The 27,433-nt window shown below is 41.3% G+C and overlaps 1 protein-coding gene across 8 annotated transcripts in view; it reads left to right on the plus strand.

Annotated features, from left to right (window-relative positions):
- MAST4 (microtubule associated serine/threonine kinase family member 4) overlaps positions 1–27,433 on the plus strand; it is a 569,622-nt gene that overhangs the window by 231,610 nt on the left and 310,579 nt on the right. For 2 of the 8 annotated variants that reach the window (XM_089908931.1, XM_089908933.1), the window contains exon 1: positions 829–882. The exons of the other annotated variants lie outside the window; for them this stretch is intronic. In XM_089908931.1, coding sequence (XP_089765057.1) covers positions 844–882 — 39 coding nt within the window. In that variant the 5' untranslated portion in view covers positions 829–843. Of the gene's footprint in view, positions 1–828; positions 883–27,433 lie in introns of those variants that run through there. 8 annotated transcript variants of the gene reach the window in all.

The raw sequence follows: 27,433 nt of genomic DNA on the forward strand, positions 1-27,433 counted from the left end.
TTTTTTTTTTTTTAGTTGCTTCTGGACTAGAAATAGGTTACTATTCCAACTAATGATGGCTCTTAGAATTTCTTCTTCCTTTTTACATTTTGGTCCAGTATCAACAGAACGAAGTTGTTATCACAAGGGAAATTAAAATCTAAACTGTATCTTTGGGCTAGGAATCCACCGGCAAGGTATTTATGTAAATGAACTGGCTTTCACACTGGGAGGGGTAAGGTGTTCCACCCGCTGTGGCTGGAGAGCAGCCGCCCTGAGCCCTCCGTTTTCAGGTCTTCCGGCAGCGTGTGTGTTCTGCAACAGTTCCTTTTCTTTGATGCCATCAGAAAAGATGAGCGCCAGGCATGGTGGTACTGCTTGGCTGGCCAGCTGTGCCCTAGTTTCTCACCATCCCGGTCAGCAGCTGCCTTTTACAGAGGTTTCTGTCACCGCTGATTTACTTAGCCACTTTGACCTTATAGTTGCCTCCGAAGGGGCTTGACCCGAGGCCACTGCCGAAAGCCATCTTCTGGTCACCTGGAATGCCAGGGCCAGTATTTTGAAGGAGAAGAAAAAACAGGGCTCCCACAATTTCCTATCTACTAGCAAGAGGCTCTTCCGCCTGGATGGATGCATTAGGCGTCTGAGCCCACTTGCTGCGCTCTCCCACCGAACTGCAAGCATCCGTGATCCCTGAAGTTGCTGGAGTGAATAACTAAGCGGGACCAGCTGACCCCGGGCTCCAATCAGCTAGAGCGTGATGTAAGTGTTTAGCAGCTGCTGGGCTCTGAATTAGCGTGCTGAAGTAGAGGTAGTACAGCATGGCTAGACTGTTGTGAGAGGCTCAGAGAAGCGGAGGGGGAGATGGATGAGTCCAGCATTCTAAGACGAAGAGGGCTCCAGGTAGGAGATCCTTCCATTCTTGAAATGTAGGGTTGCCAGTGGCCAGCCGTGGAGGATTTCAAAGTTCCCTTTTCATTCCTTTACTGGGCACAAATATGTGCACGGTTCTTAGCAACGTGAATACGCTAAGTCTCTAGTTACAGAGCTAAGTGACCCATCACAGGGTTCAACGAGAAAGGCTCTTTTGTCAGAGACAATAGATATGACTTTTAGTTTGAGACTTTGTTGGTTGTTTATTTTTTTCTGCTGGTTGTTCAAGAATAGTTAAATCGTGGCTGGCAATGACATCTGATGAGCCTGTTGGGCATTCTGTCAGAAGTCTGGGAAGTCTGTCAAGGGTAGCAACTCTGTTCAGTTCTGGGAACACGGGACTCAGTTTTGTGTCGGGCTCCGCAGCATCTATCTGATCGCCTTGCAGATGTGTGCAGCTGCTGGGAGGTTTCCTCCTGTCAGTGAGATGAAAGTTTCTGCTGGCAGCTCAATCAAAGTTCCCTGTAATTTGTTTATGTTGAGATGAGGAAAGATATGTGTCTTACTGCCTTGCTTTTTGTGCCCAAATTTCTCTAATTTAATTACTGTGACTTCAGTATACAAATGTATTCCAAGTTAAAACTTGGCAGATCAGAAAACTTGGAAAAAACATCTGCTTGGCCGTTTGTAAGTCTCAGGAAGCCAAAATGTGAGTATGTTCAAAATTAGTATGTTTAACTCCTTGATAACTCTTTTTTCCTGTGTGTAAGTGGTAGTTTTCTCTGTGAAAGACTCTAATCATTAGCCATTGTTAAACTCTTATTCATTATTTTTGAGATTAAAAAAAAAGTGCTTGGGAAGACCGAATATACGGCACATGTAGAAATGTTTCAGATACTCCTTAATTGTCTTTGACTCACAGCTGGGCTAGCTGTCTGCTTTTTGTTTTAAATGTCAATTACTAATACTAATATTATTCATATTATTCTAATATTATAGTAATATTATAGATAAACTAAAGGATTATTTGTAGGTAAACAAGAGAGGGATTAAAAAAGTTGGGGTTAAATGTCATCTATTGTTCCAAACCTAAGTAAACAGACTGACTCTAATGATTTTCAGTGTGGTCATTGTTTTGAATGTACAGTGTGGTTAGTCACTGCTGTGGATTTCCTTTTCTTTGTTTTCATCACATCAATGAAGTTCTGGTAATGCACAGCTGTTTGTGTGGGTCCACGTCCTCTCTGAGGTCGCTGGTTAAATATGGAAAGGCTCTTTGTTAAAAAGATGATAAACTCTATTAAACTCCTAATGGTTCAGATTATTACTATGTTGATGGCAATTCTGCTGAGAGTTTTCTCTTTCCTTTAATTCATTTTAGGTAATTTAAAATGTGTTTTTGTTAAGAAACTCTTTTTTGTGGTTTATTTCTGTAATACATATCATCACAACTTCAGAGGATATGATTGAGATATATGGTGCTTTTGAGGGGTATAGATTTCATAGAACTTTTAATTTTAGAAATAAAGAAATCATTATTGTGGCTATTTAAAATAATGAAGCTATTTTCTAAGATTTGCAACAAAACAAAGGAAACATTGCTAGTTCATATAGTACTTAGACTGTTAGATCTTCGTTGTACTTAAGCTACTTTTACTACACCTGCCATATTCTACTATATAATAGATAAAGAATGTCTGCTTTCTACTGTAAATGAAATAAAACTCTCCACATTGTGAGAAATAGCAACATAACAGTGCATACAAGTTCTGCCACCTCATAGTTACTTTATTTTGGCTTAAACAAAGCCTATTATTCTTTTACTCCCATTATATCCAATATTTTTTTAAAAAGGCATTGCACATACAGAGTAACTGTTTTCAGAAATTCCAATATTAGGAAACTACTTACAAAATACAAGGTGTAAGTATACATTTGTATTACAAATGATGTCACTGTAGAGTTCTTAAGAGCAACGCCACCTAGTGAATTTAGAAATTAAGTTAGTTTACAAATACACACTACTGTATATGAAACATTTCAACATGTAAATGAGGCATACCTGTAGTGAACCTAGGCTGAAACTTACACTTTTGTATGACTGATTCTGACTGTGTTGCTAGGTAATCTTGAGCAACTCACATACCCTCTTGGTGTCTGTTTATTCTTCTGTAAAATGCATGCTGTAATGTGACTTTTGAGTATACTACATGGGAGATAGACATAACTGAATTTTTTTTAAGTTAAACGCCATGTAATAAATACACTAGAATATAGAAGGTCCTCAATAAGTATTATGTTGTTGAAAGCAAAGATGATTTCTGTTCTTTATAACATGCCATATCATTACTAGTCAGATGAAATAGTTATGTTTTTATTCCATATTTGTTGTTTGAATTTAATTTTAAGTTAGAAGAATCACCAATAAAGACAGCATTATTTACAGGGGTCATTATGACAGAATATATTATCTAATAATAAGAGTCTATTGGCCTGTTACACTGAATAGATGCTTAGTGTTAGATGCTTAGAATTGGAACAGATCCGGTTTTTTTTGTTTTTTTTTTTTTTTGCGGTACGCGGGCCTCTCACTGTTGTGGCCTCTCCCATTGCGGAGCACAGGCTCCGGACGCGCAGACTCAGCGGCCATGGCTCACGGGCCCAACCGCTCCACGGCATGTGGGATCCTCCTGGACCGGGGCACGAACCCGCGTCCCCTGCATCGGCAGGCGGACTCTCAACCACTGCGCCACCAGGGAAGCCCAGATCCGTTTTTTAAATAACTTAAAGCCTTGTGTCAAAAATATGGAGCATACGAATATTATAATTCTCTAAAATTTAATTTTGCAATAATTCAGAATGTGTTTAGTATAGAATAATGCAGTGTGTGTTTAGAACTTAATTTTAGAATTTCAGTACCTCTAGCTCTTAAAACACAGGCTACTAGTGGTGTTTTTAAAATTTGGACTTTGAAAAATGATTTTTAGTCAGAACATATTCTCAAGGCACGACTACCTCATAAAATTGCAACACAAGTTAGTTGTTCATCTTAAGTGACTGCACGTTTCCATCTTTTCTGTGGACTGTATTAATATTTCCAGTACTACTGATAGCACTTCAACCACTGCCTTTGAAATGAGAATGAGAGAAAGAGGTCCCAATGGCTTCCCCTGTTAGAATCTGGAAAACTTTTCAGATTGCATCTCCAAACGTGGGAAATTCTGACGGATGGATGGGCTTGGGCAGACTTTGGACTTGGGGCAATTTGAATTTCTAGACAGGTCTAATTCGTCAAAGGATAACTGGCTCCTTTCGGGCCTAATATCCCTTAAACAGGGGTCATATTTTTTAACTGTCAGGGAAATTAATTGTTTCAGTGATTTCCGTTATGTGTTTCCCTTTTATTTGTTTTAATGAAAGTGTCCCTATCCCTAATGTGATAGATCCCAAGGCTGGAGAAAAATGAACAACAGGCATCATTAAAGCAGGAAGAAGGCACTAAAAGAGGGAGGGGCATCTCAGAGAGGCCTCCTATGATTCCTTTCCTGCCATTCTCTTGTGCTTTCCTTTGCTTGGTAGCATCTTCTGTTGATTTCTCCCCTCTCCAATTAAATATTACCATTTTAGTCCACTGTCACATGCAGCTGGAATGTTAAAAAAATTTTTTTTTCAGATATGATGAGGTTACCAACTAAATATTTATAATTTAGATTTCTAGATTGGTGTTTAGGTTTTTGTTTTGTTTGCTTCTCTTTCCCCTATACCTGATCTCATCCCCCAATCTTATTTGAAACAACAACAAAAACCTAACATTCTTACTTTGGCCTAGGCTCTGATTTTCCCCTGGCCTTGGTCTGGAATTTAGTTTTAGAAAACAGAGAAGCAGGTGGACTCTTACATTCTGAACTGGGTGTCAGCAGTGCTTGGATGTAGGTTATTCCAGTCACAGTGTCTCGGTGTTTCTTCTGTGTTAACTTTAATGTGCTTGTGGATGTGTTTACACTCACCTGAGCTTAATAGCAGGATCATTACGTGGGAGTGTTACCCTGGTTCCTATCATCTGAGGACTCTGGGTGGTTACAGGAAAGAAGTCTAGTTAGAGGATTATAATAGAAATACTTATGATAATTACACTTTGGGATAAGGTACTTTTGATCTCCAGAGGTTCCAGAAAGGCACAGGGATGACTTTGGGACAGAAAGAATCAAAATGGTACATGAACTTTTGGTAGTGATGAGTACCTAATCAATGAGACCAGTTGTGGTCATATCCAAGTGGTGTTTCTTATCCATTGAAGGAGTTGAATTTCTGCCTCTGAAATAGAGATAGAATACTGTAGTTTTAGTTTCCTGATCCACAAAGGGGTAAGGATGGGGTGCCCTTAAAATCTTATGTTCACTCAGATTTCTATTTTCTACTCTAAGAATTGTTTTCATAACAAACTTTTTTTAAAAACAACATCAAATAAACAAGTTTGCATACTAGCTCTTCTTTTGCACCTTCTCATCCTCTGGTACAGCTGTTAATAAACCAGAAAATTGTCATCTCTGTATTTCGGTCAAGGCAATACCTATTCTCCAGGTCACCCCTTTTCCCACCTTTGACTTCTCCGTCTCATGCCTGCAGTCACCAACCCCTGTCAGTTCTACATTAAAAATACTTCTAGAGTCTAGGCAGCCTCTTTCACACCTAAATTTCTGTATTGTCTGGTACCCCTGGGTCCAGGTTCTTCTCCATTCCATCCTGCTTGTCTCTGTAGATCCCCACATCAATCCCTGGTTTAAAATCCCCACATGGCTTTGCATCATCTCCTCGAGGTTAGAGTAAAAATGCACCTGACTCTCTCTGATTTAGCTCAGTCTACTTTTCTGGTCTCATTTCCAACTCTTTGCCTTCCAAAACCCCGTTCCATCACCCCCTCTCCAGACTTGATGTATCCCCTTTACCTACAATATCCTTTCCTTATTTTCTCCAATTCTCCCTGCTCATTAGGGACCAAAGTAAACTATAATTCTTTCCTGAAATTTTCCATAATTACTATGTTCCATTCTGAATTTTATAATAGTCATTGTCTATTTTACTTACTTGCACACCTAATCCTATTGCGTGATACATTATTTTAAAATTATTTGATTTGAGTGTCTTATAATGAAACTGCAAATGCATTGAGGATCAGTGTCCAGTGACAATGAGTAGCTCTGTAACTTTAGACGAGTTTCTTAACCACTCTGATCTCTGTGTCCACAGCTGTAAAATGGAGATAATACATGCTTAAAGATTGAAAGCAGTTGTAAACGTTTAGCACAGCCTCTGGCGTGTAGTACTTACTCAGTTAACCTTAGTTCACTGCCCTCTGGATCGGCACAGAGCCTTGCATAGTGTGATTTTAAATAATTAAATGTGGAGGGCTTCCCTGGTGGCGCAGTGGTTGAGAGTCCGCCTGCCGATGCAGGGGACGCAGGTTCGTGCCCTGGTCCGGGAAGATCCCACATGCCGCGGAGCGGCTGGGCCCGTGAGCCATGGCCACTGAGCCTGCGCGTCCGGAGCCTGTGCTCCGTAACGGGAGAGGCCACAACAGGGAGACGCCCGCGTAACGCAAAAAAAAAAAAATGTGGTATCAGGTGGGGCTTAGGCAGTAAAAGGATGGTGAGCATGAATTGGATAATTTGAGAGGAGTTTATAAAAGGGATGCTTTAAAAGGTGTGGGCAGGGTATAGGGATAGTTTAAGGGGCTGGAAGCCACAGGGAGCCATTACCTTCACTAGGCCTGAAGGAGCGAGAGAGGGAGCAGTTACAGAACCTGGAGATGGAGAAGGCAGGTGACAGGTACCGTAGGTGAGGGACGCAGGCCGAAGTGACTCTGCAGGGAGGTGGACGGGGACATCAGCCTTATTTTTCTCCTTCCTTCTGCACTCTTTCTGGTGCTCCCTGTTAGCGAAACCCAACAGAAACCAGAGGGGCACAGGAGCCCCGGCCATGCGTGGTCCATGCATCCAAACACCAAGGCCCAGTATAGGGTGGAGAGTAGATCTGGATGGGCAGTGGAAGTACATGCAGCATGCTTATAGCAAGCATGTGTTTTCCTGCCCCTTGCTCTTAGCAGTTGCCAGCCAAAGACAGTGTTCAACTTTCATAGGCACAGATCTCTGGGGCCTGAACCGAATTCAAGCATTTGAACAGATTCAGAGCTGCTTTTTTTGAAAAGTCATGGCCCCCAACCGTTTCCGACTTTTGTGTAATGATGTCTTTCCAACCAGGCTCTTAATCCTCCTGGGAAAATATTAGTCCTTCCCCTTCCACTGAAGCACGTGGATCTCCTTTGAATCAGTCATGCAGCATGCCTGCACTTCCGGTCCTGCAAACAATCTCAATTTTGAATCGCTCTGCTCTGCAGACCCTGGCTGAGAAGTGACGGCTGAGAGCAATAGCCCAAGAGACCTCTTACCATTCATCTCCAGGATTCCCTGAGCTCCGCCCTCCGGCAGGTCCTATCACACGTAGACTGTCCATCCGAATTACAACTTGACATTATGTCCTTGGCTTTTATTGAGGGTTCTAAAAGAAATGGCTCTGAGTGAACATCTTTGCACTTTTTTTAAAACTCCCCTTGAAGCCTTATCCATTATGTTGTGCATTGTCTCTTATTCTGTATTACGTCCACATGATAAATTTGCTTCGAGTTCAGTACTCAAAAAGTTTCTTCCTCTCTAGGTGAACAAGTTTGCTTCTTTTAATCAGATAATGAGAGCTGGCTTGGTCTTCATTTTTGTCTTAGCTGATCAAGACAGGGTTTCATACTCAGTTGCAATAGTTTGTAGATAAAATGAGCCACCACTTCTTCACTGTTTAGCTCTTAGTTCCTTCTTTTTAAGAATTGTGTGGTTTCATTTATCATAGCTTTTGAAAGTCTTAAGTTGCCTGAATAGATTTCTCAAAGTAGGTAAGACCTAAAAATTTAATATCATTGCATTTGAAACACAGTGAATAATGTCAGAAGACAAGAAAAAAAGACTGAAAGACCAAATAATCAATAAACTAGATAAAATACAAAAATCAAGAATTACATGAACTTACAAAGATCAATATGCAAGCAGGGATCAATAATTTTATTGTTGGCACCAGAGTCTAATGAAATCAAATAGGGTGTTGGAATTTATTTGAAACTTGCTTTTTAAATAAATTATGAGTAACAATAGATTTTTATTATTTTTTATAAAATCATCTATTTTTTAAAATTTAAAAAAAATTTTTGGCTGCATGGTGCAGCATGTGGGATCTTAGTTTCCTGACCAGAGGTCAAACCCTCTGCCCCTGGAGTGGAAATGTGGAGTCTTAACCATTCGACCACCGGGGAAGTCCCATGATAGATTTTTAAAGTGTCCTAGAAATCATACATTTGTCTTGGAAGCAACCAAAAGCATGGAGATTGGCATCCAACTTGTGAAACACACATGTTAGAAGACACTATTGCCATTAAAATCATGCTTCTGACAAATATTTGATGATATGGGCAAAAGCTTGACAGTAATGGCAAGGAAAAGAACAGGTTACTAATCTGTGTACATAATGTATGTACAATTCTATAAAAATGTGTGTGTGTGTGCGCATGTGCGCGCATGTAGGATAGCCCTGTGGGATGGAAGGAAAGAGCCTGTGTGGGTTTTGGAGTAGTTAAGACCATCTTTGCCACTAAGCTGTATGGGGTTGCCCAGGCTGGTTAATTCCTCACTGGTAAAATACACTTATTTGCAGAATTACTGAGAATGAATCAAAGTGCGGTATGAAATGGCTAAAAAATATCCATCATATCTAATATTTATTAAGGACCTATTTTCTTTTTCTTCATTATCATCATCTAAACTAATAGCAAGAAACTGCACTAAAATGTTAATTTAGTATATCTTGATGGTGGCACCATAAAATGTTAATTTATTATATCTTTTTTAAAAAATTTATTATATCTTGATGGTGGCACCATAAGAATTTTTTCCTTGAACTCTTCTATAGTAAGCATGTATTACTTTTTCTTTTTTTTTTTTGCAGTACGCGGGCCTCTCACTGTTGTGGCCTCTCCTGTTGCGGAGCACAGGCTCCGGACGCGCAGGCTCAGCGGCCATGTCTCACGGGCCCAGCCGCTCCGCGGCATGTGGGATCTTCCCGGACCGGGGCACGAACCCGTGTCCGCTGCATCGGCAGGCGGACTCTCAACCACTGCGCCACCAGGGAAGCCCCGGTGGCCAATTTTTAATTTTTTTGTTTCATTGTCTAAGAAAAGAAAACTTTATACCACTCAGTACCATCAATGAAAGGCTCTTAAAGCTGTTTTTTATCTTGTGCATCATTTTGGCATTGAGGAAGTAAATCAGTTCCATGGGATGCCTCACTCCAAACCTTAGGCCAGCAGTTCAATGAGGCTGCCCTTTTGAATCACCTGGAGAGCTCTCTAAAGCCTAGGGCCTCGAAGCAATCCACGTCAGTCTCTGGGTGGTGTGTAGCCAGGCTTGAGACCCACTGCTCCTAGGGGGATCACGTGTCCAAGGAACACCTAAGTCATGGCACATACCACTTCTGTATCCCCAAATGTAAGGTTTGACAACCTGTAACAGGTGTGTTAAACAGCTTTGCCTTCTTTCTTCCAGTGAGACTGGGTTTTATTTTTATGGAGAGGTGCATGAAGGGGATGTATACCCATTGCATTTGTTTCTTGACTCCCCTAATAATGGCAAAGGTAGTAATGCGAGAGCTCAAACCATTAACTAACCCACCTTGGGGAACTGTTCTTACAGTGGTGTGGCTGGAGGGAGCCCTAGACCTTTACCCCAAAAGGACCCAGGGCACTGGCAGTGTCCGGGTGCCGTTTTACATTTTTTAAATCGCTGGCACCCATGGTTTGCCTTACGAAACTACCTCCAGGGCGTGGTAAGACAGTTGCTTTGCGCCTTGAAACGTTCTAATGTTAAAGACAACAAACACCTGTGATTTGGAACCCTTATCATAGATACTCTTCAGTAAGGTACATGCTTGAGTTCTCAAAACACTTGCAATTTTACTTAGATTGTGTTTTGATTCAGGCAGTCACGAAAAAAACCCTCCATTCTCTGCCTTTCTTTCAATTAATGTATAATAATAATAAATAATAGCAGCAGCAGTATATATTGAACAGGTTTGTGTCGGAGGACTGAGTGTTGTGTCTTAAATCTACACTCTTGCACTTTTATCCCAGGCTCTAGCAGTCCAGAAATGAGTGGAGTCTGGTACTGACCTGTGAGGGGTTTATAGTGTGGTCGGGGAGACAGCAGTTTCTGCAACAGCAAGTACCGTAACCCCTGTCGGTCACAATGCACGGGTACTGGAGGTGGCTGGTGCCCCGCTGTGCTATAGGAGGCTGGGAAGGCTTTGTGGAGATGGGGCTGTTTCTGCCAGATGATGCTGGATGAACAAGTTCTGACTAGGCGAGAAGGGTGGGGACACAGCTGCATGTGCAAAGGTGTGGTGGCCACACAGGGTGTGTCCTTTTCAAGGTGCTGCAAGCAGTGCATGTGGGAAGCAGGAAGTGATGAGCAGAGTCCCAAGGATACCGCCATATTGAAGGGTTTGGACTTTAAACAGTAGGAAGCCACTGAAAGATTTCACTTAGGGCACAGAAATACTTTACCGACTGTCAACCGCTAATGAATAATGCCTGGGAAGAAGACAAGAACAGCTAGGAGGTTAGAAATGGGGAGGTAAGAGATGCTGCTGCTGGACTGAGATGTTCGCAGTGGAAGTAGAGAAAAGGCAACTGTAGGTACCATTAATAGGACTTGATGACCTGTTGGGATGGTTGAGAAAAGAAATGGAAGGAGCTGGAGGTGACTCCCAGGTTTCAGGCATAACAAGAAACAAATGAGAGCAAGAAATAAAAATAACGTGGATGGCGAGGTGATTAGTTGGTTCTGTGCATCTTGAGTTTGCAGCACCTGTGGAAGCTTTCAGATGGAGATGCTCAGTAAGCAGCTGGATGTATGGGCTGAAACTTCCAAAGAGAGGTCAAGTCTGGATATAGATTCTGAATTCATCCCCTTTAAATAATTTATTGAACTAGACTGTGAATAAAGAGAGAACACAATTTCTCTCAGAGTAATAGATTTCCATTAGAATAGTTTTCAAGAATTACCGATGGACCTTGAGTCTGTCATACAGAGTGAAGTCAGTCAGAAAGAGAAAAACAAATACCGGATGCTAACACATATATATGGAATCTAAAAAAAAAAAAAAAAAAAAGGTTCTGAAGAACCTAGGGGCAGGACAGGAATAAAGACGCAGATGTAGAGAATGGACTTGAGGACACGGGGAGGGGAAAGGGTAAGCTGGGACAAAGTGGGAGAGTAGCATTGACATATATACACTACCAAATGTAAAGTAGGTAGCTAGTGGGAAGTAGCCGCATAGCACAGGGAGATCAGCTCGGTGCTTTGTGACCACCTAGAGGGGTGGGATAGGGAGGGTGGGAGGGAGGGAGACGCAAGAGGGAGGGGACATGGGGATATATGTATATGTATAGCTGATTCACTTTGTTATACAGCAGAAACTAACACAACGTTGTAAAAGCAATTATACTCCCATAAAGATGTTAAAAAATAACAAAAAAAAAGAATTACCATAACGTGTATTTTAACACTTATTTTGCAGGACTGGTTAAAATTACATAGAGAGCAAAGTAGTTTTATGGTTTAGTGTCAGGCCTTGAAAATAATGTATCCAATTTTGAAGGGGTGTGTGTGTGTATTTCTGCAAATTGCTTCCAACTTTGACAACTTGCCTACAAGTTTCATTCCAATATAGTTTTGAGAAGGCAAAATGAAATATCTCAAACTAGAGGCTGTAATGGAAAAAGGAATTCATTCTTAAATGAACATGATGAGGTTGGTGCCATATTGCTTGAAACAGTGAGTGAATTTAAAACCTGAGTGAGATTACATCAAATCCAGGCAAGATTTTTGTTCCATTTGAGTGGAATATCCGTAATTGAAGATAGGGGGTTCGACCAAGAAAGACACATGGCATATGTACAATTTTATCAATTTTCTGATACAGTGGTTTCAATTTGTGTATGTATACACAAAGGCATTAAATCACATTGATTACTGAACTTTTTTTTTTTTTTTTCATTTTGGCAACAAATGAAGATCCAAGCTTAACTTTATTAGCTGCAGCATTTTATGAGTTCCTGCCTAGTAATTTAGTATGTTGACGACATGGAAACGCTCAGGAAAGTGGTGGGGAGTTAGAGGTAGAATAGAATGTATTACAATGAGCTAGAAATGATTGTAGAAAACGTTAAGTATTTTTTAATGGATTTTTTTTTTAGCTTAGTGCTCAAAGTTAGTGAGATAACAGCTAGGTCTAGAAATATTTCATTTTGTAAGATCATCATAGTGATATTTTTCATTATGAGATACTGACAGTTTTATATTTTCTAATTGCCTCTTGTTTCAATTTTAGCATTGTCATGAAGGTGAAGATGGAATAATACATTGATTTGACTATTTACCCTTTTCCATTAAAACTTTATTCCAAATATAAATTGTTGGGCTCATAGATTCATTTTCCATTAACTGTTTAGCAATCCAAACCAAAAGGCATTATGATAAATACAAATTGAATTTGGATTGTGTGATAGATTCAGTTATGCTCTTAATTTTTCACTTCTCTGGAATAGAAGGATACATTTACTCCCTTGCCCAGGGAGTGGCCTCATGGCCGGCAGGGATACTTTCCCCCACTTGACTTTGGGCTCCGCTACGTGTCTTACTGAGCTGTTAGTGAATGTGTCACAAGCAGAGGCTTTTGAAATATGCTTGTGTGGTTGGCCTTGCCATCCTGCCCTTTGGTGATCTACCGTGAGAGGAGCACGCCCTGGGTAGTCCCTGCCCATTTAACCTGGGTCCCAGAATAAACTCTGGTGGAGCTGACCTATATAATCCTGCAGCCAGAAGCCAAGCCCAACAGACCCATAGTCTCTACGTGCAGACCTGCAGATGGCTATTGTTGTTAGTCACTAGTTGTGTGGTGGGTTGTTACCCAACACTGCAGTGACAAAGATGACTCTTACAGAGGGCAAGCCTGTGTTGTGTGGTTAAGAGCAGAGGCATTGAAGCTTTTAGTTCTGTTTGAATGTTGATCCCCCACCTGCTGGCTTTACTCTCCTGGGCTCTCTTCTGCATTTTAGGTTTGTCATCAGTAAAATGAGAAAATCACTTACCTCCCAGGAATATTCTAGAAATAAGATGTATGCATGTCAATTACTTTGAACAGTGTCAAGCAGATAATAAGTGTCTGTGTTTCTAGACAATTGAGCCTTCCTTCTCCTCTGTTTGCCTTGCTCCGTGTGGCTTTGCCACATCCTAGCTGTGTGACTCTGGGGCAGGTTAAAGTTTCTCTGGGGCTTAGTTTCCTTTTCTATCACATGCACATACTAACACTTACCTGGCAGGATTATTATGAGGACTACAGCAAAGGTAGGCAAATATCTTAGTCAGTTGAGGCTGCTCTAACAAAGCAACAGACGGGGGGAGGCTTAAACAGTGGACATGTGTTTCTCACAGCTCTGGAAGCTGGGAGTCCAAGGCCAGGCTGTCATGGATTCCATATCTGATGAGAGCCCTCATCCTGGTGGAGAGATCCCATGTCTCTTCCTCTTTTTATAAAGGCATTAATCCCATCATGAGGGCCCCACCATCATGACCTAGTCTCACCCTAATTATTTCCCAAATATCCACCTCCAAATACAATCATATTAGGGCTTCAGCATTCAACATATGAATTTGTGTGGGGTGTGGGTCGAAGGACACAAACAATCAGCCCATAGCAGGAACCATGGCTAGGCGAGTCAGTACTTAGTAAAAGTAGCTTTTCAGAAAATAAAGGAACCAAAGTGCTGCAATTCGAAAGACATATATTGATAACATCGTTCACGTATGTAATACCTGTGTATTATACTTTTGCTCTTGTGGGCATTAAAAAAATAACTCCTTTGAAATAAGGAGATTTATAAAGGGCAAGGAGTAGCTAATGTGGAGTCAGTAAAGGCTTTTGATGGGCGGCCTGAAAAATGCTAATTAGAAGAGACAGCATTAGAGTGCATGGATTGGGGTGGAATGTAGAATGACAGGGGGGTTCATTTATATTAATCAGTGTAGCAGAACTGGCATCCAAAATGCCTTTGTTTTAAATGGACGAAATTTGCTAAACTTAACTTTTTGCCTGCTGGAAACCGTTCTGATGTGTTGGCTCTCAGTTTTCTGATACTTGCCTGTTTTTTCCTCTTGCTATGCACAGCCGTGTCTATTTCATTTCCGTGTGTGTGTTCTCTGACCACAACAGCATTAGCTCCTGGCATCATATGCTTCTTACCCAGAATTTGTTCCATAGAAAACCTGTGTCCTCAACACACTTGCTCTGAATCTATTTTGATCTGTATCAGTTGGAATAAGTTTTGAGCTGCTGGATATTAGCTTCTGTATGCTCCTCTCTCCAGAAGCTAATTGACTGATTTGGGGTGGAGGAGAGATGAGAGTCTATACATCTGACCAATTTCACAGAGCTTTCCTTGCAACCTATTGAAATGCAAATACAGGCTACACTTCGAGTCTCTAAGAATTCACACATGCAATTCTTTGTTTTCTTCTGAAAAATAAACATTCAAAATTCATGCACATTCTATTATTCATGTGCTGTACATTTAGGTTCTGCTTGTATCCCAAGACAAATCTTATCACCATTATTAAAAATTTCATGAATGAAACTTTGTATCTCTAGTGCCACACTGGCCTAGACAACTTGACCCAATCAAAATAATTTGAAATGCAACACTTAAAATGAGTTCTTGTGTGTGTCTGTGTATATGCATTTATGTATACACCTATGTCATTGCCTTATCTCCAGCTGTTTTTATTCAACTCTACTCTGTATAAATGGGTAAGAACTCAAAACCTCCTTATGGTGTTTTCCCCAGAAAAACCTGAATCTTTAGTATCTGCTGCTTATAAGGCTCCCATGAGATACAGCACTGATGTCAAAGCATTTTTTCTTTGTTTGATAGTTGTCACACTGGTCCTGAAACGGGAAACTCTTTTCTGTGCTGTCCATTCACCTGTATTTTCAAAGCGGTCATCCACTACTTTTCATTTTTCAAGTACTTTAAAAGAATATTATGTGTCAGCAAGGCAGTTACTCTGTCATTTGATCTGCTGTACATCTTAGCCTTCCTGGAACAGTTAATAACTTCAAGAATCCCTTTTTTCCTAAGTTGTGGTCACTTTACCGATGACACAGGAGGGAATGATTCTCCTAGCCAGATCCAGAGCCCTCCCACCCAACTTCCTGCCTAGTGCCTCTGGGTGCTGGCACCAGCTTTTTCTGATAAAGCCTTCAAAGCCTGAGAGGCTGACCGTCCAGCACTGTGTCTGGGAGAAGGAACACAGGCTTATGCGCCATCCCTTGTTAAGCCTGTGTCCTCATAGAGGAATTTTGGTGATAGCTAGAATTTAGCTTTCTGTCGCCTTCTGGGAGCCATAGGAAAATGGACTTTATTAGTTCTCTTAGCGCTCTCGAAGGTTCTGTAATTTCCAAGGAGGGTCAGTTGTTCTGGGAAAATAACAAATGTTCAAGGGAATTTTGACACAAAATTGAGCCTGGGTATATATCAGTGTCCATGCTTAGTGCAGAAAAGAGTTGCACACATTATTGTGATTGGAAACTCTTTCCTCCTTTGATGAGTTATCTTAGTTTTCAGCCTTTTCCCCCCAGGCCCTCAGATTCATTTCAGTGGATATGCTGGGGTGGGCAGTGGTGGTGGTGAACAGTGGCTGCATCATTTCCTGCCTCTGCACCAGTAGAGTGTCTTTCATTATAATAGTCCTTCCCGTCATTGTCAGATGCTTTCCTTAAGTTGTTCTAGACTGAAAACTGGTGTGAAGTCTGGCATTCATCTTTAGCAGCTGCCTCCCAGTCAGGGGTGTGGGTGTGTGTGTGTGTGTGTGTGTGAGAGAGAGAGAGAGAGAGGGAGGGAGGGAGGGAGGGAGGGAGGGAGGGAGAGAGAGAGAGAGAGAGAGAGGGAGGGGGGGAGGGAGGGAGGGAGGGAGGGAGGGAGGGAGGGAGGGAGAGAGAGAGAGTGTGTGTGTGTGTGTATTGGTTATGGGCTGTTGGTTTCTGCTTTCCTCAGTTTCCTCCCCAGGTTTTCTCAGTTAGGGACTATGACCTTTTAAACCTTCAGACACACACTTAATCTTCTTTCCTTTTTTTAAATTAAAAGCAGCTTTGCTTTGGACATAGTATAAGAATATTGATTTGATTTGAGAAAGTATCTTTGTATTTTATATTTCTTCACTGTAAACAGTGGTTGGCTACATTCTTCTAGCACCTTTTTCTCTTCCTGCAGTTAACTTACAGTCTTTAGGGAGTGTTTTAACTCTTCATAATTGCACCAGTGTCATGGGAACATTCAGTCACTTACCCAACAGATATTTACCATGTGTTTTTAATTTGTGCAAAGCTGGGGCTACAAGGACAAACAAGATCTAATTCCTGTTATCTTCTGGGAGTTTATGACCCAGAAGTAGAGAAGGCAGACTAATAACTAGACGATTAAATGCAGAGGGATAAGTGTTACGATAGTTAACCCGTGACATAGTCGGGGCTGGCTGGCTGGCTGGACGAACAGGGTGAGTCTGTAGGATGCCATGGGAGCACATAACAAGACACCCAGCGATGTGGTTATCAGAGGCGTGACATCAGTGATGGCGGTTGGCCAGTGATTTCTGTTCTGCTCATGTTAAGTTTCAGGAAACTCAAGGGGAGATGTCTCGTAGACAAGAAGGTTATGTAAGAGCTTGGAGAGATAAGGACAAAAATGGCCTGGAGATAGAGATCTATGTGGCATTATCATATGGGTGTTTACTGAAGCCATGGATGAAATCACCCAGTGAGAGTATGGGGCATGAGAAAAAAGGAGAGCCTAGAAAATAACCTTGATCCATTATGGTCATTCATCTTTAGGAACACTGTAAGGACCAAATTAATAAATAAAAAAGAGATTTATTCAGTCCACAGTATTTGTTGGGTCCTACTCTGTGCTGGGACTTCAAGGGTGCTCTTAGAAGAGGTATGGTAATTGTCATACACATTACCAGTTTCTAAGTACCAGGTACCATTCTAAGTGCTTTACATGTATTAGTTCATTTCACTTCTACATCACCCCCTTGAGAAAGGTACTGTTATCCTCAATTCTCAGAGGGGGAAACTGGGCAGTTAACTAATGTTTCTGGGTCTTAAAGTTAGTAAGTGGCAGAACTTGGCTTCAAATCTAAGATGCCTAGATTGAACCTAGGTGGTTTGACCACACTCTTAATCGTCTTATGATTTTTTGTTTGTTTGTTTTGCTTCTCTGAGGTGGGCAAGACAGCCTACCTATAGATTTCATCTACTCTGATAACTTCAGTAGACGTTGTATCCAGGATAACATGGAAGGTGAGAGATGCATGTGGTAGGGTGTCCATATTAAGGTGTTTACCTGGATAGAAATAGTAATGAGTTCCATTCATCCATACTTCTCCAGTAGCTGTGAGGGACTAACGCTATATTGTATAGTATTTTTGCAACTGTAGGCTTAGATAGCAGTTCTGGGCATTTTATTCATGGCAGGCTGGGTGAAATAATGTACAGTGTTCTAAGAGGTAGGCTCTCCTGGTCTATGGAAGTGTTGCTGGTTTGTTGCTAGGGATTAATGAATTGCTTCCTAAAGAAAATAGAGCTAATCCATAATTGTAAGTTGTAAATTACATACATAATTTTATCAGAAAGGTATCTTCTGGTTTAAAATCCCTGGAACATTCTTTTGAATCCTGGAAGGATTTCATAAACTGATTGACATATGGAGAGCCTGTTTATAAACAGGGAGAAGTGAATAAGGCAAAAAAGATGGAAGATTTTAAATTTTAGTTGTTAGGTAATTTTAGTTGTTTGGAACATAGGGTGAAAGACATCCAGTGAGCTCATGGAGATAAAGGGGTGTCTAGGAACAGTTATTCATATTATTAGGGAAGATAATTTTGAGTTGAATCCTATAGTTCTGCATGACTTAACCAAATTGAGGTCTTATTGAGTTAGAAGACGTGGTACCCTCATGCTGAATACCTCCCTGACATCCATTCCTCCCTTGCTCCTTCTCAGCAGCCCCTGATTTGCATCGGGTTTTGGAAAAGCTGACTCAGGTCCCTGTGTTGGGAGAATGTGATGTAGATTGGGCCAATCAGCATATTCCATCTCATGGACCATAGTGATTGCAGGTATGGCATGAGACCTAAACCGAGTCCAGCAGAGTGAACTTCTGTCCCTTTACTGGGAATGTTGAGGCAAAGATGCTCTTTCTTGCTGGGCATTAATTAGGAAATACATAGCCACAGGGGTAGCTTAAAACTACTTGGGGTGTATGAAGAAAGTGTGCTTTAGGAAATTGGCTGCACCATGAAAAGTAGGACCAAAATATGCAAAGAAACCACGTCCTTAACCGTTCGATTCAGGCTGCTGAATTAAACATTGTCTGAAACAAAACCTCTCACTGGACTTCAGTCACACCAGTGGGTAACTCTTTTATATTATTTAAGCTGCTTTGAATTGAGTAGTTTGTTACTTGGAACGAAAAGCATCCTCATTATTTGGTGGGTTTTATTTAGTTATCATTTGCTTAAGTTAGCAATTTTTCCTTGGCAGTATTTAGAAATTTTTATTTTGATGACAAAGTAAAATTAGTGTGTGTCTCCCCTGAAATATCTTGCTTTTTTTCCTTCTACAAAGATGTCTTACTTTCGACATTTTATAGTGTAAATGTGATTTAATATATAATTTGCTTATGAAGAGATTTGAAGATGCACAAGGAAGATGATACTTAAGAAATGAAAATTTATTTCAGTGACGTTTACAATAAAAATGAAATATTTTCGTCTTTGAAGGATTAGTATGTTTGTGTTCTTACTGTGATAACCTCTTAAAAGCAGACAGGTATTTGTTTGTTTAACAAGTAAAGAATTATTAGGCATGACTTCACCAATGATCAGTTAGCCTAAGTTATTATAATTTTTTAATTTTTTTATAATTTATTTTTGGGTGTGTTGGGTCTTCGTTTCTGTGTGAGGACTTTCTCTAGTTGCGGCGAGCGGGGTCCACTCTTCATCGCGGTGCGCAGGCCTCTCACTGTCACGGCATCTCTTGTTGCGGAGCACAGGCTCCAGACGCGCAGGCTCAGTAGTTGTGGCTCATGGGCCCAGCCGCTCCGTGGCATGTGGGATCTTCCCAGACCAGGGCTCAAACCCTTGTCCCCTGCATTGGCAGGCAGATTCTCAACCACTGTGCCACCAGGGAACCCCTATTATAATTTTTATACTAAATGATTTGACAGTGATAGATAGCTGATGTGGCAAGTCAGCATAAAGCTTTATATCTTTATTGCCTTTTATCATTTCTGCTCTAAATAAGTGTTCACATCTGTCGGCTGTTAGAGGCAGTTATGGGAGGATTAGGATGTGTGGATCAGGAAATCCTGGCTAATGATTATTTTTTATTCTCCATTTCTTTTCCATCTTTTCTTCCCAGTTTTCCTCTTTAGGGCATAGACTTTACGAAATATTCTCAGATTTGTGCTTACGATGGAACATCCAATTCCACAGATGCTCTTGCCAAGCCACACGTATGTCTGTGGCTGCAGCATTTATGCACATGGTGCAGGCAGCTGGGGTGGCTGGCGTGCTCATACCAGAAAGCTGCATCAGACACCTAGAGTAGAGGCAGTTGAAGTTCATGCTGCCCCCCCCAGCTTCATGTTCTTTTCACATCATGAGTTGATGTGGTGAGATTTTGGTGAGGGTGGGTAGCCTCTGCAAAATAGGAAACCTCTGTGACTCAGTGAAAGTAATTGGGATAAATAGGAGTGTCCTTGTTCTGGGTTCCCTTTTGGTTCTTTTGGGCAGCCTTGAATTGTGATGTAGCCAAACTGGGCCTCTGTGGTCTAGAGGTTGACCATAAAGCAGAGTTGATGGAGATCTTGAGGGTTCTGTCTAACTTTGCCCAATTTACTCCATTCTGCTTCCTACCCCAGTGGGAGGCTGAGGAAGCAGCAGAAACCCAAATCTCTTATCACATTTTCAGCAGGGAAGCACCTCTGCACTCTCCCTGGAGCAGACTGTCTGTCCCTGCCCTTCCCTTGGCTGCCTCGCTCTCCTCCTCCACCCTGCTTCCCTCCCCCGCTTCCCTTCCCTGTTCTCCTCTTCCCTGCCCCATCTCCCTTTACTCTTACCATTTTTATTATTATTATTATTATTTTTGCGGTACGCGGGCCTCTCACCGCTGTAGCCTCTCCAGTTGCGGAGCACAGGCTCCGGACGCGCAGGCTCAGCGGCCATGGCTCACGGGCCCAGCCGCTCCGCGGCATGTGGGATCTTCCCGGACCGGGGCACGAACCCGCATCCCCTGCATCGGCAGGCAGACTCTCAACCACTGCGCCACCAGGGAAGCCCACTCTTCCCATTTTTTCATTCAATTCACCTCTCCCTTTTTCTAGTTTATTTGTTTTTCTTTTTTTTTTTTTTTTTTCCAGAGCAGTAACTCTCCTTTCTAAACCCCCAAGCCCGGGGTACGTGTGCCTCTGCAGGTCCCCATCACCTACCTAAGCTCTTGTCGGACCTCATCATAATTCCCCATTCTCCTTGTCTCTCTCCACCCCCAGTGTCTGTAAACTTCTTGAGATTAAGAAAATTGTCCTGTCCCCCTTAGATCCCCAATACATGGTCAGACGTGGTAAATGATCAATCAAGTTTGTTATCTCCAGGGGCGAGGTTATACATGATTTTAATTCTTTGTGTTTTTGAGTCACTCTTTTCTGAATCTATTTTATCTATTATTTTTACAATCAGAATGGAAAGTTTAAAAAAAGAAATATCAATATAATTTGATAAAAACGATGTGTGAAATCAAGGAGACTCTTTCAAGGTCCGTTCCAATGTTAATTGGGTCCTTGGCAGAAAGCATATTACCTCACCGGCATGAGGCAATTATTTATAGTGGTTACATCAGCCAGAAGAAAAATGATAAATTCTAGATTCCTGTCCCTGCACTCACTGCAGGGTTCCAAGTAAAGAATTTGCCTGATTCGCCTTTCACTGCCTTTAACACTTCACCAAGGTCCAGTTTTAGAGCTTTTCTGTTTAAAAAAAAAAAAAAAAAGAATTCCTTTTTCTTCAACGGCTAATGCCTGAGGTGCTTAGAATTAGAGGATCATAGAATTTCAAGTCCAAGAGTGAAACCTTAGGTTTAGTCTAGCTTGATTTCTTCATCTTCTGGCTAAGAATACTGAGTTTCAAAGAAGTAAAGTGACTGAACCAACGTTACCAAAATAGTAAATATCAGAATCAAGGTGTTTTCATGTCTAGTCTGTTTACCGTGGCATCCTGTGCATAGCAGATGGTTGAGTTCTTTTGTGTCCTTTTTGGACTTTTAAATAATAGTTTTTTTTTGAAGCATAGTTGATTTAAAATGTGTTAGTTTTAGGTACACAGCAAAGTGATAAACTCTTTTTCAGATTCTTTTCCCTTATAGGTTATTACAAAATATTGACTATAGTTCCCTGTGCTCTACAGTGGGTCCTTGTTGGTTACCTATTATATATATAGTAGCGTGTATATGTTAATCCCAAACTCCTTATTTATCCCCCCCCTTCCCCTTTGGTAACCATGTTTGTTTTCTATGTCTGTGGGTCTATTTCTATTTTGTAAATAAGTTCATTTGTATCATCTTTGTAGACTCCACATATAAGTGATATCGTGATATTTGTCTTTATCTGACTTCCTTCACTTAGTGTGATAATCTCTAGGTCCATCCATTTTGCTGCAAATGGCATTATTTCACTCTTTTATATGGCTGAGGAATATTCCATTGTATGTATATACCACATCTTCTTTATCCATTCTTCTGTTGATGGACTGAATAATAACTTTTTAAATAACTAGTCCTTGCCTAACAGAAATGATGCCGTTTCAGAAAGCTTATTAATACCCTCTGAGTGAGGCTTCTGATTTAACTTAATAGCGAAAGTCTGTCCCAAGTTGTTGCCACTCCTCTTTTTCCAGACTTTGAATATATATGATTTCTTAACCATTTAACTTTATATTTTAGGAGAGTGAAGGCAAACTAAAATGCCCTCAGGGACTAGACACATAAGATAGAGGTGTAAAGGACACTAGGGGAAAAATAGGGAGTGATGGGGGCCTGTGATCAAACTGCAGAGCTTATCCCTTGCTGAAAGGCATTCAGATTCTATTTTTATTTAAAAACCCTAAACAGAGCCTATCCATAGGCCAGAACAAACCTTAGAATCTTTTGTTTGTGATTTCTATCAAATCTAGGCTCTCAAAAAAAAAAAAAAATTACAAAGAACCCAATTTAAGCCGTTTTTTTTTTTTTTGAAAACACATCACAAAATTGCATCCAAGTGAGAAGAATCTTCTCTTGCCAGTAGAGGCTGCTTAGGCAGTATTTATACTCAGAGCATGCTGAACATTTCCCCGTAGATGGTAACCTCAGTCTTTTATAATTTAGAACGATGTAAAATCATTCTAAAAACAAATGGAATTTTAGCACAGTATTCCATCTTGGCCCTGCTTTTTTGTGTGTAAGAACCATAATCTTATCTACTTATTTATCTATCTATTTGTATGTATCTATGTAAAGACTTGGCAGAAAGGCTTGGAGAAGAGAAAAAGACTCCAGTAAAGCACCTCCCTAACTAGGGTTTAATAGGAGAGGGGGCAGGGGCAGCAGTCTAGTTGATTAGGCTGCCAGGAAATTTGAGCCAACCTGTTAGTTACAGATTTTTGTTATGCAAAATTTAACGGTGGTGGCCAGAGCCACAAGGAGGCTGCAAGTAGACTCAGATGCATTCTTTCTGTGCTGGCCGTTGCTCTTAAAGGACAGTTTAATTTGTGTGAGATACTGTTCCAATTTGCTGTCTCTTTCATTCCTTGGGAAACGACTCTTTAGAGTCACCATTTTCTTAATGTTTTAAAAACCTGTGCTATGGCTTCCCTGGTGCCGCAGTGGTTGAGAGTCCGCCTGCCAATGCAGGGGACATGGGTTCCTGCCCCGGTCTGGGAAGATCCCACATGCCGCGGAGCGGCTAGGCCCGTGAGCCATGGCCGCTGAGCCTACGCATCCAGAGCCTGTGCTCCGCAACGGGAGAGGCCACAGCGGTGAGAGGCCCGCGTACCGCAAAAAAAAAAAAACAAAAAACAACCTGTGCTGCATGTCTAAAACCCTTTTTGTTTTTATTAGCTCCACATATCACTGGATTATTATAGTGTGGCCGCTCTCTCTCTCTGTTGAGTGTCTATTTGTATCAACATTACTTTGGTGTAGATTTCCTTCTGAAGGTGGGCATTAATTAATTGTGGAATAATTCTTTTTAAGAATAGTTTCTGTCTATACCCTTCCTTTTGACTGTTTTAAAACTTGCTAAGTGGTACTTCATTTCATTGCATTATTTATTTTAGGGCTGTAGAGGTTCTGGAGGACCACCTATTCTTATCCCCTTATTGTGTAGCCAGGTGAGGTTATCTGACACTAGCTAAACTTCTCTTATTTTTAACCAATAATAATTTCCATTAGCAGTTCCAGTAATAGCCTCGATGTGGTAAAATATTTTGAAAATACATAATAATAACTTTTCACAGTATAGTGGATGCCTACTAAGTATTAGATGCTGTGCTAGACATTTGATGTGTATTAGCTGTGATTCTCGAAATGACCTGTCAAGGCATTATTAACCCTATCTTACAGAAGAGGAAATTGAGGCTCAGATGTTCAACAAATTGCGGTGACATCATAGGGCTTGTTTATGTGGATACAAACCTGTGTTTCTTTGCTTCATAATTTATACTTTTCCCCTATACCGTGGTCTGGTCCTTTTTTACTTCAAAGTGATTTGGGGGGAGGGATTGGTCGAAAGACATTTTGCATAGTTGAAATTCATGAATTATGCTACCTTTTTCCCCCAAAATTAGAAACACAGGAAAATCTTTTGTATGGAAAATACCTCAGTGCAAATCTGCAACGCTCAATTATGTGCAGCATGTTTACAAGTCTCAGAGATACAGGTTAACTATCCTTTTCAAAGGATACCCTAACAAAATGTAAACTATTTTCCCTGCCTAAATAGACTTCCCACTTGTATTCCTTTTGATCAGTAAAGAAAGGGGTGTGTGGAAAACATGATGAGACGAAGATTACAGTATCACCTCACTTGAAACTGGAAAACGAACTTGGATGACATACTCTTCTTAAGAATGTCATAGTGGGGGCAGACCCTGTTGAAGCCCAAAGCTAGTCTAAGAGAGGATGCTTAATAAATCTCAAGTTCTTTTATGACTTTTTCCCCCCACTCTTTTCTGGTTTTCAAATTCTTTGGTTCATGGCCCTATGCCACTGGTGGAGAGTCAAGGAGTTGCTTCTAATGAAAGTTAACCTTTGCTCAGGCCATGGCTGGCTAAAGAGGATTGTACGAACGGGAAGAGAATAGAGCATGTTGAAAAAGGCGGCACAACCAGTGTGATAATTTAGTTAACACACTAAAAGACCTACCTGGAATTTGTAATTATTTTAGTTGTATGTGTTTGATACATCCAAGTGTGCCTGTGTATGTTTAAATTCTTCACTGAAAAATCATTTCCTCTTATATTTTTCTGCTTATTCCCAGAGCTGTTTGTGATGTTGTGGGAAAGCCGATGGTATTTTTCAAAACAAATAGGTCTAAAGAAATATTTTATGAATGAGCGAGAGAATGCTCTTATTTTTTTATCAGTTTGTTTTTTTCTAATTAGTATCACGTGAAAAGGAAAAGTTCTGTCACAAAAGATGGAAGTCTCACGTAAGTAATATTGTTCAGTAATGTTTAAGTGTTTCTCCTGGGTTTGCACAGTGGTTACTGAGTCTCCTCAGAGAGCAAGAGGAGAATGTAGCCTTCCGAGTAGTTGATTTGGAAAATATAACAGAATGTTTGGATATAAATGTTTCCCGCTCACTGCTTAGTGAGTTTTCTGCCTGTGGGAGTAGTTTTTTTTTTTTTGAATGAATGGAAGGAAAAGGCATAATTCCTGTTAAGGATTTTTGTGCAGAAGAAAATCAGAATTCTTTTCTAAATATATAACATGTTTTAAGCAGATGGAACATACCTTTAGGTATCTTGCATTGAACACGAAGTGTGTTAACATAGCAAAGACACTTAATTATAGATTTAGTAAATTTTACAGTCAGCAGAAATTAAACATTTATAAAAAGTCATAGTTTAGGTTAGTGAAGTTGCATAAAGAGGTTTGCTACAAATTTTGCAAGCTTGCCTTTTCCAAGAACGCATTGACAGTGTCTTTTTTAAGTTAACTTTTGTGTCCACACTGCCCAGCACATAGTGTTTGCTTATTGAATGAATATGTAAAAGAACAAGAATTAGGCATCAGATGTGGTCTGTCAAGAATATATCCATACTGGTGGTGATTTTTTTTTTTTTTTTTTTTTTGCGGTACGCGGGCCTCTTACTGCTGTGGCCTCTCCCGTTGCAGAGCACAGGCTCCGGACGCGCAGGCTCAGCGGCCATGGCTCACGGGACCAGCTGCTCCGCGGCATGTGGGATCTTCCCGGACCGGGGTACGAACCCGTGTCCCCTGCATCGGCAGGCAGACTCTCAACCACTGCGCCACCAGGGAAGCCCCTGGTGGTGATTTTTAATCATGGTTAGTGTATGCATTTGTAGGTCATGGCTGCAGAACAAATAGTTCCACATGTAGCTGTTTCAAAGAACAAACATTTATTTTATCAGTTTTTGTGGGTCAGGAGTCCAGGAGCAGCTTGGCAGGGTGATCTGGCTCTTGATCTCTGACAAGGCTGAAATCAGGCTGCTAGGGTATTGGCTGGAGCTGCCATCATCTCAAGGCTGGATCGGGGGAGCAGCTGCTTCCAAGGTCACTCAAGTGGTTGTTGGTAAGATTTAGCTCCTTTCATGTCATTGGAACCAGGGCCTCTGTTCCACTGGGTATTGTCCGGAGACCCTCTTCTGTTCCTTGGTACCTTGGCTTCACTGTAAGGCAGCTCACAACATGACAACTCACTTCCATCAGAGGGAGCAAGTGAGAGCAAGACAGAAGTCGTAGTCTTCTGAGACCTAATCTTGGAAGTGACACCTCATCACTTTGGTCGTATTCTAGTCTTGCGAATTGAATCACTGAGCCCCACACTGGAGGGGAGGAGATGGCAAAAGGGTTGAATACCAGGAGTTGAGAATGGTTGGAAGTCATTTTAGATGCTGTCCACAGAGTCAGAAGTGGGAACAGATGGTGTCCTGGGAGCACCTCCACAGGCAGAAGTGGGCACCCCTACTTCACAACATGGTTACCTCTTACATAGGCGTTGGCTCATGTCACATTTATTCCAAGTGTGTTTGTGTGAATTCTCCCTTATGAGACTGAGTTCCTTAATGACAGGGACCTTGTCCTGTTTAATTTTGTGATTGCAGTACATGAGCTGTTTGGCACGTAAATATTTTGAAAATAATTGGACCCATGAATTAGAAAAGTTGCGTTCAGAGCTGGACTAGGTGGTATTTTTTCTCTTAATTTGCGTTTTCCTGAAAGCAGAGCTGGAAATATGGGTTGGAGAGGTGATCTCAGGAAGCAGGAACGAGGGCAAAGGTGGGATGTGAAAGGAAAGTCTATATGAGATCCCTGCAGTGGGCACTGGGGTGTCACTGCACTGGGATCTCCTGAGACACACATGGAAAGAGCACCACCCCAGAGTCATCCATTGGAAGGACTCCTACAGGAAGCTGGAGCGTCTCCACCACTGGCTCCAATCTCTTAGGTTGAAGATTGTCCCAGAGGAATTAACCCCTCCTCACTCTGGGCGTGGCAGGCTCCCATGGTCTTGAGGAACGCCTGGGGCAGAAGTAGAAAAATGCCTAATGGGTGTGTTTAAGATGCGACACCATTAGTAACAGGTTGGTCTGAGCTTGCTCTGCGTCCCCACTGCAGCTGAGGCTGATGTTGGAGGGAGAATGGGGTGGGCCCTCAGGAAGGAGATGCAGACCACCCGTGGTGTCTGCTACACTGGCAGAGCGGGACGGCGGCCTGATCACATGTGGAACCTTAGACCTTGATGGTCAAAGTGGGAAAATGAGGGAGATCAAAGACCTATTTGGTCCCTCCCTGGGATGTAAATGGATAAATCCTTTTGTACAGTAGTTTCTGGAAGATTTATTTTACTTTACTATTTTACTTTACTATTTCCACTTGAACAAAAGGAAAAGTGAGCTGCTGACCTCAGTTTTGAAGAGTTATTAATTGTCCTCACATGTGCCAGTCAATGTCAGTGCTGCCCGGAGAAAGAGATTAGAAGTTCCTGTGTGTTGTCTTTATCAGGAAGACACATATTGACTGATTGCCTTCCTGGTGTTAAATCTCATTTACTTTTTATCTGATTTTGAATCTAGTACTGTGTGTTTGCACAAGGA

Source organism: Delphinapterus leucas, chromosome 3 (assembly GCF_059928025.1).
Source record: "Delphinapterus leucas isolate spDelLeu-1000000601 "Yukka" chromosome 3, BTC_Dleu_Yukka2, whole genome shotgun sequence".
Classification (NCBI taxonomy): Eukaryota; Metazoa; Chordata; class Mammalia; order Artiodactyla; family Monodontidae; genus Delphinapterus; species Delphinapterus leucas.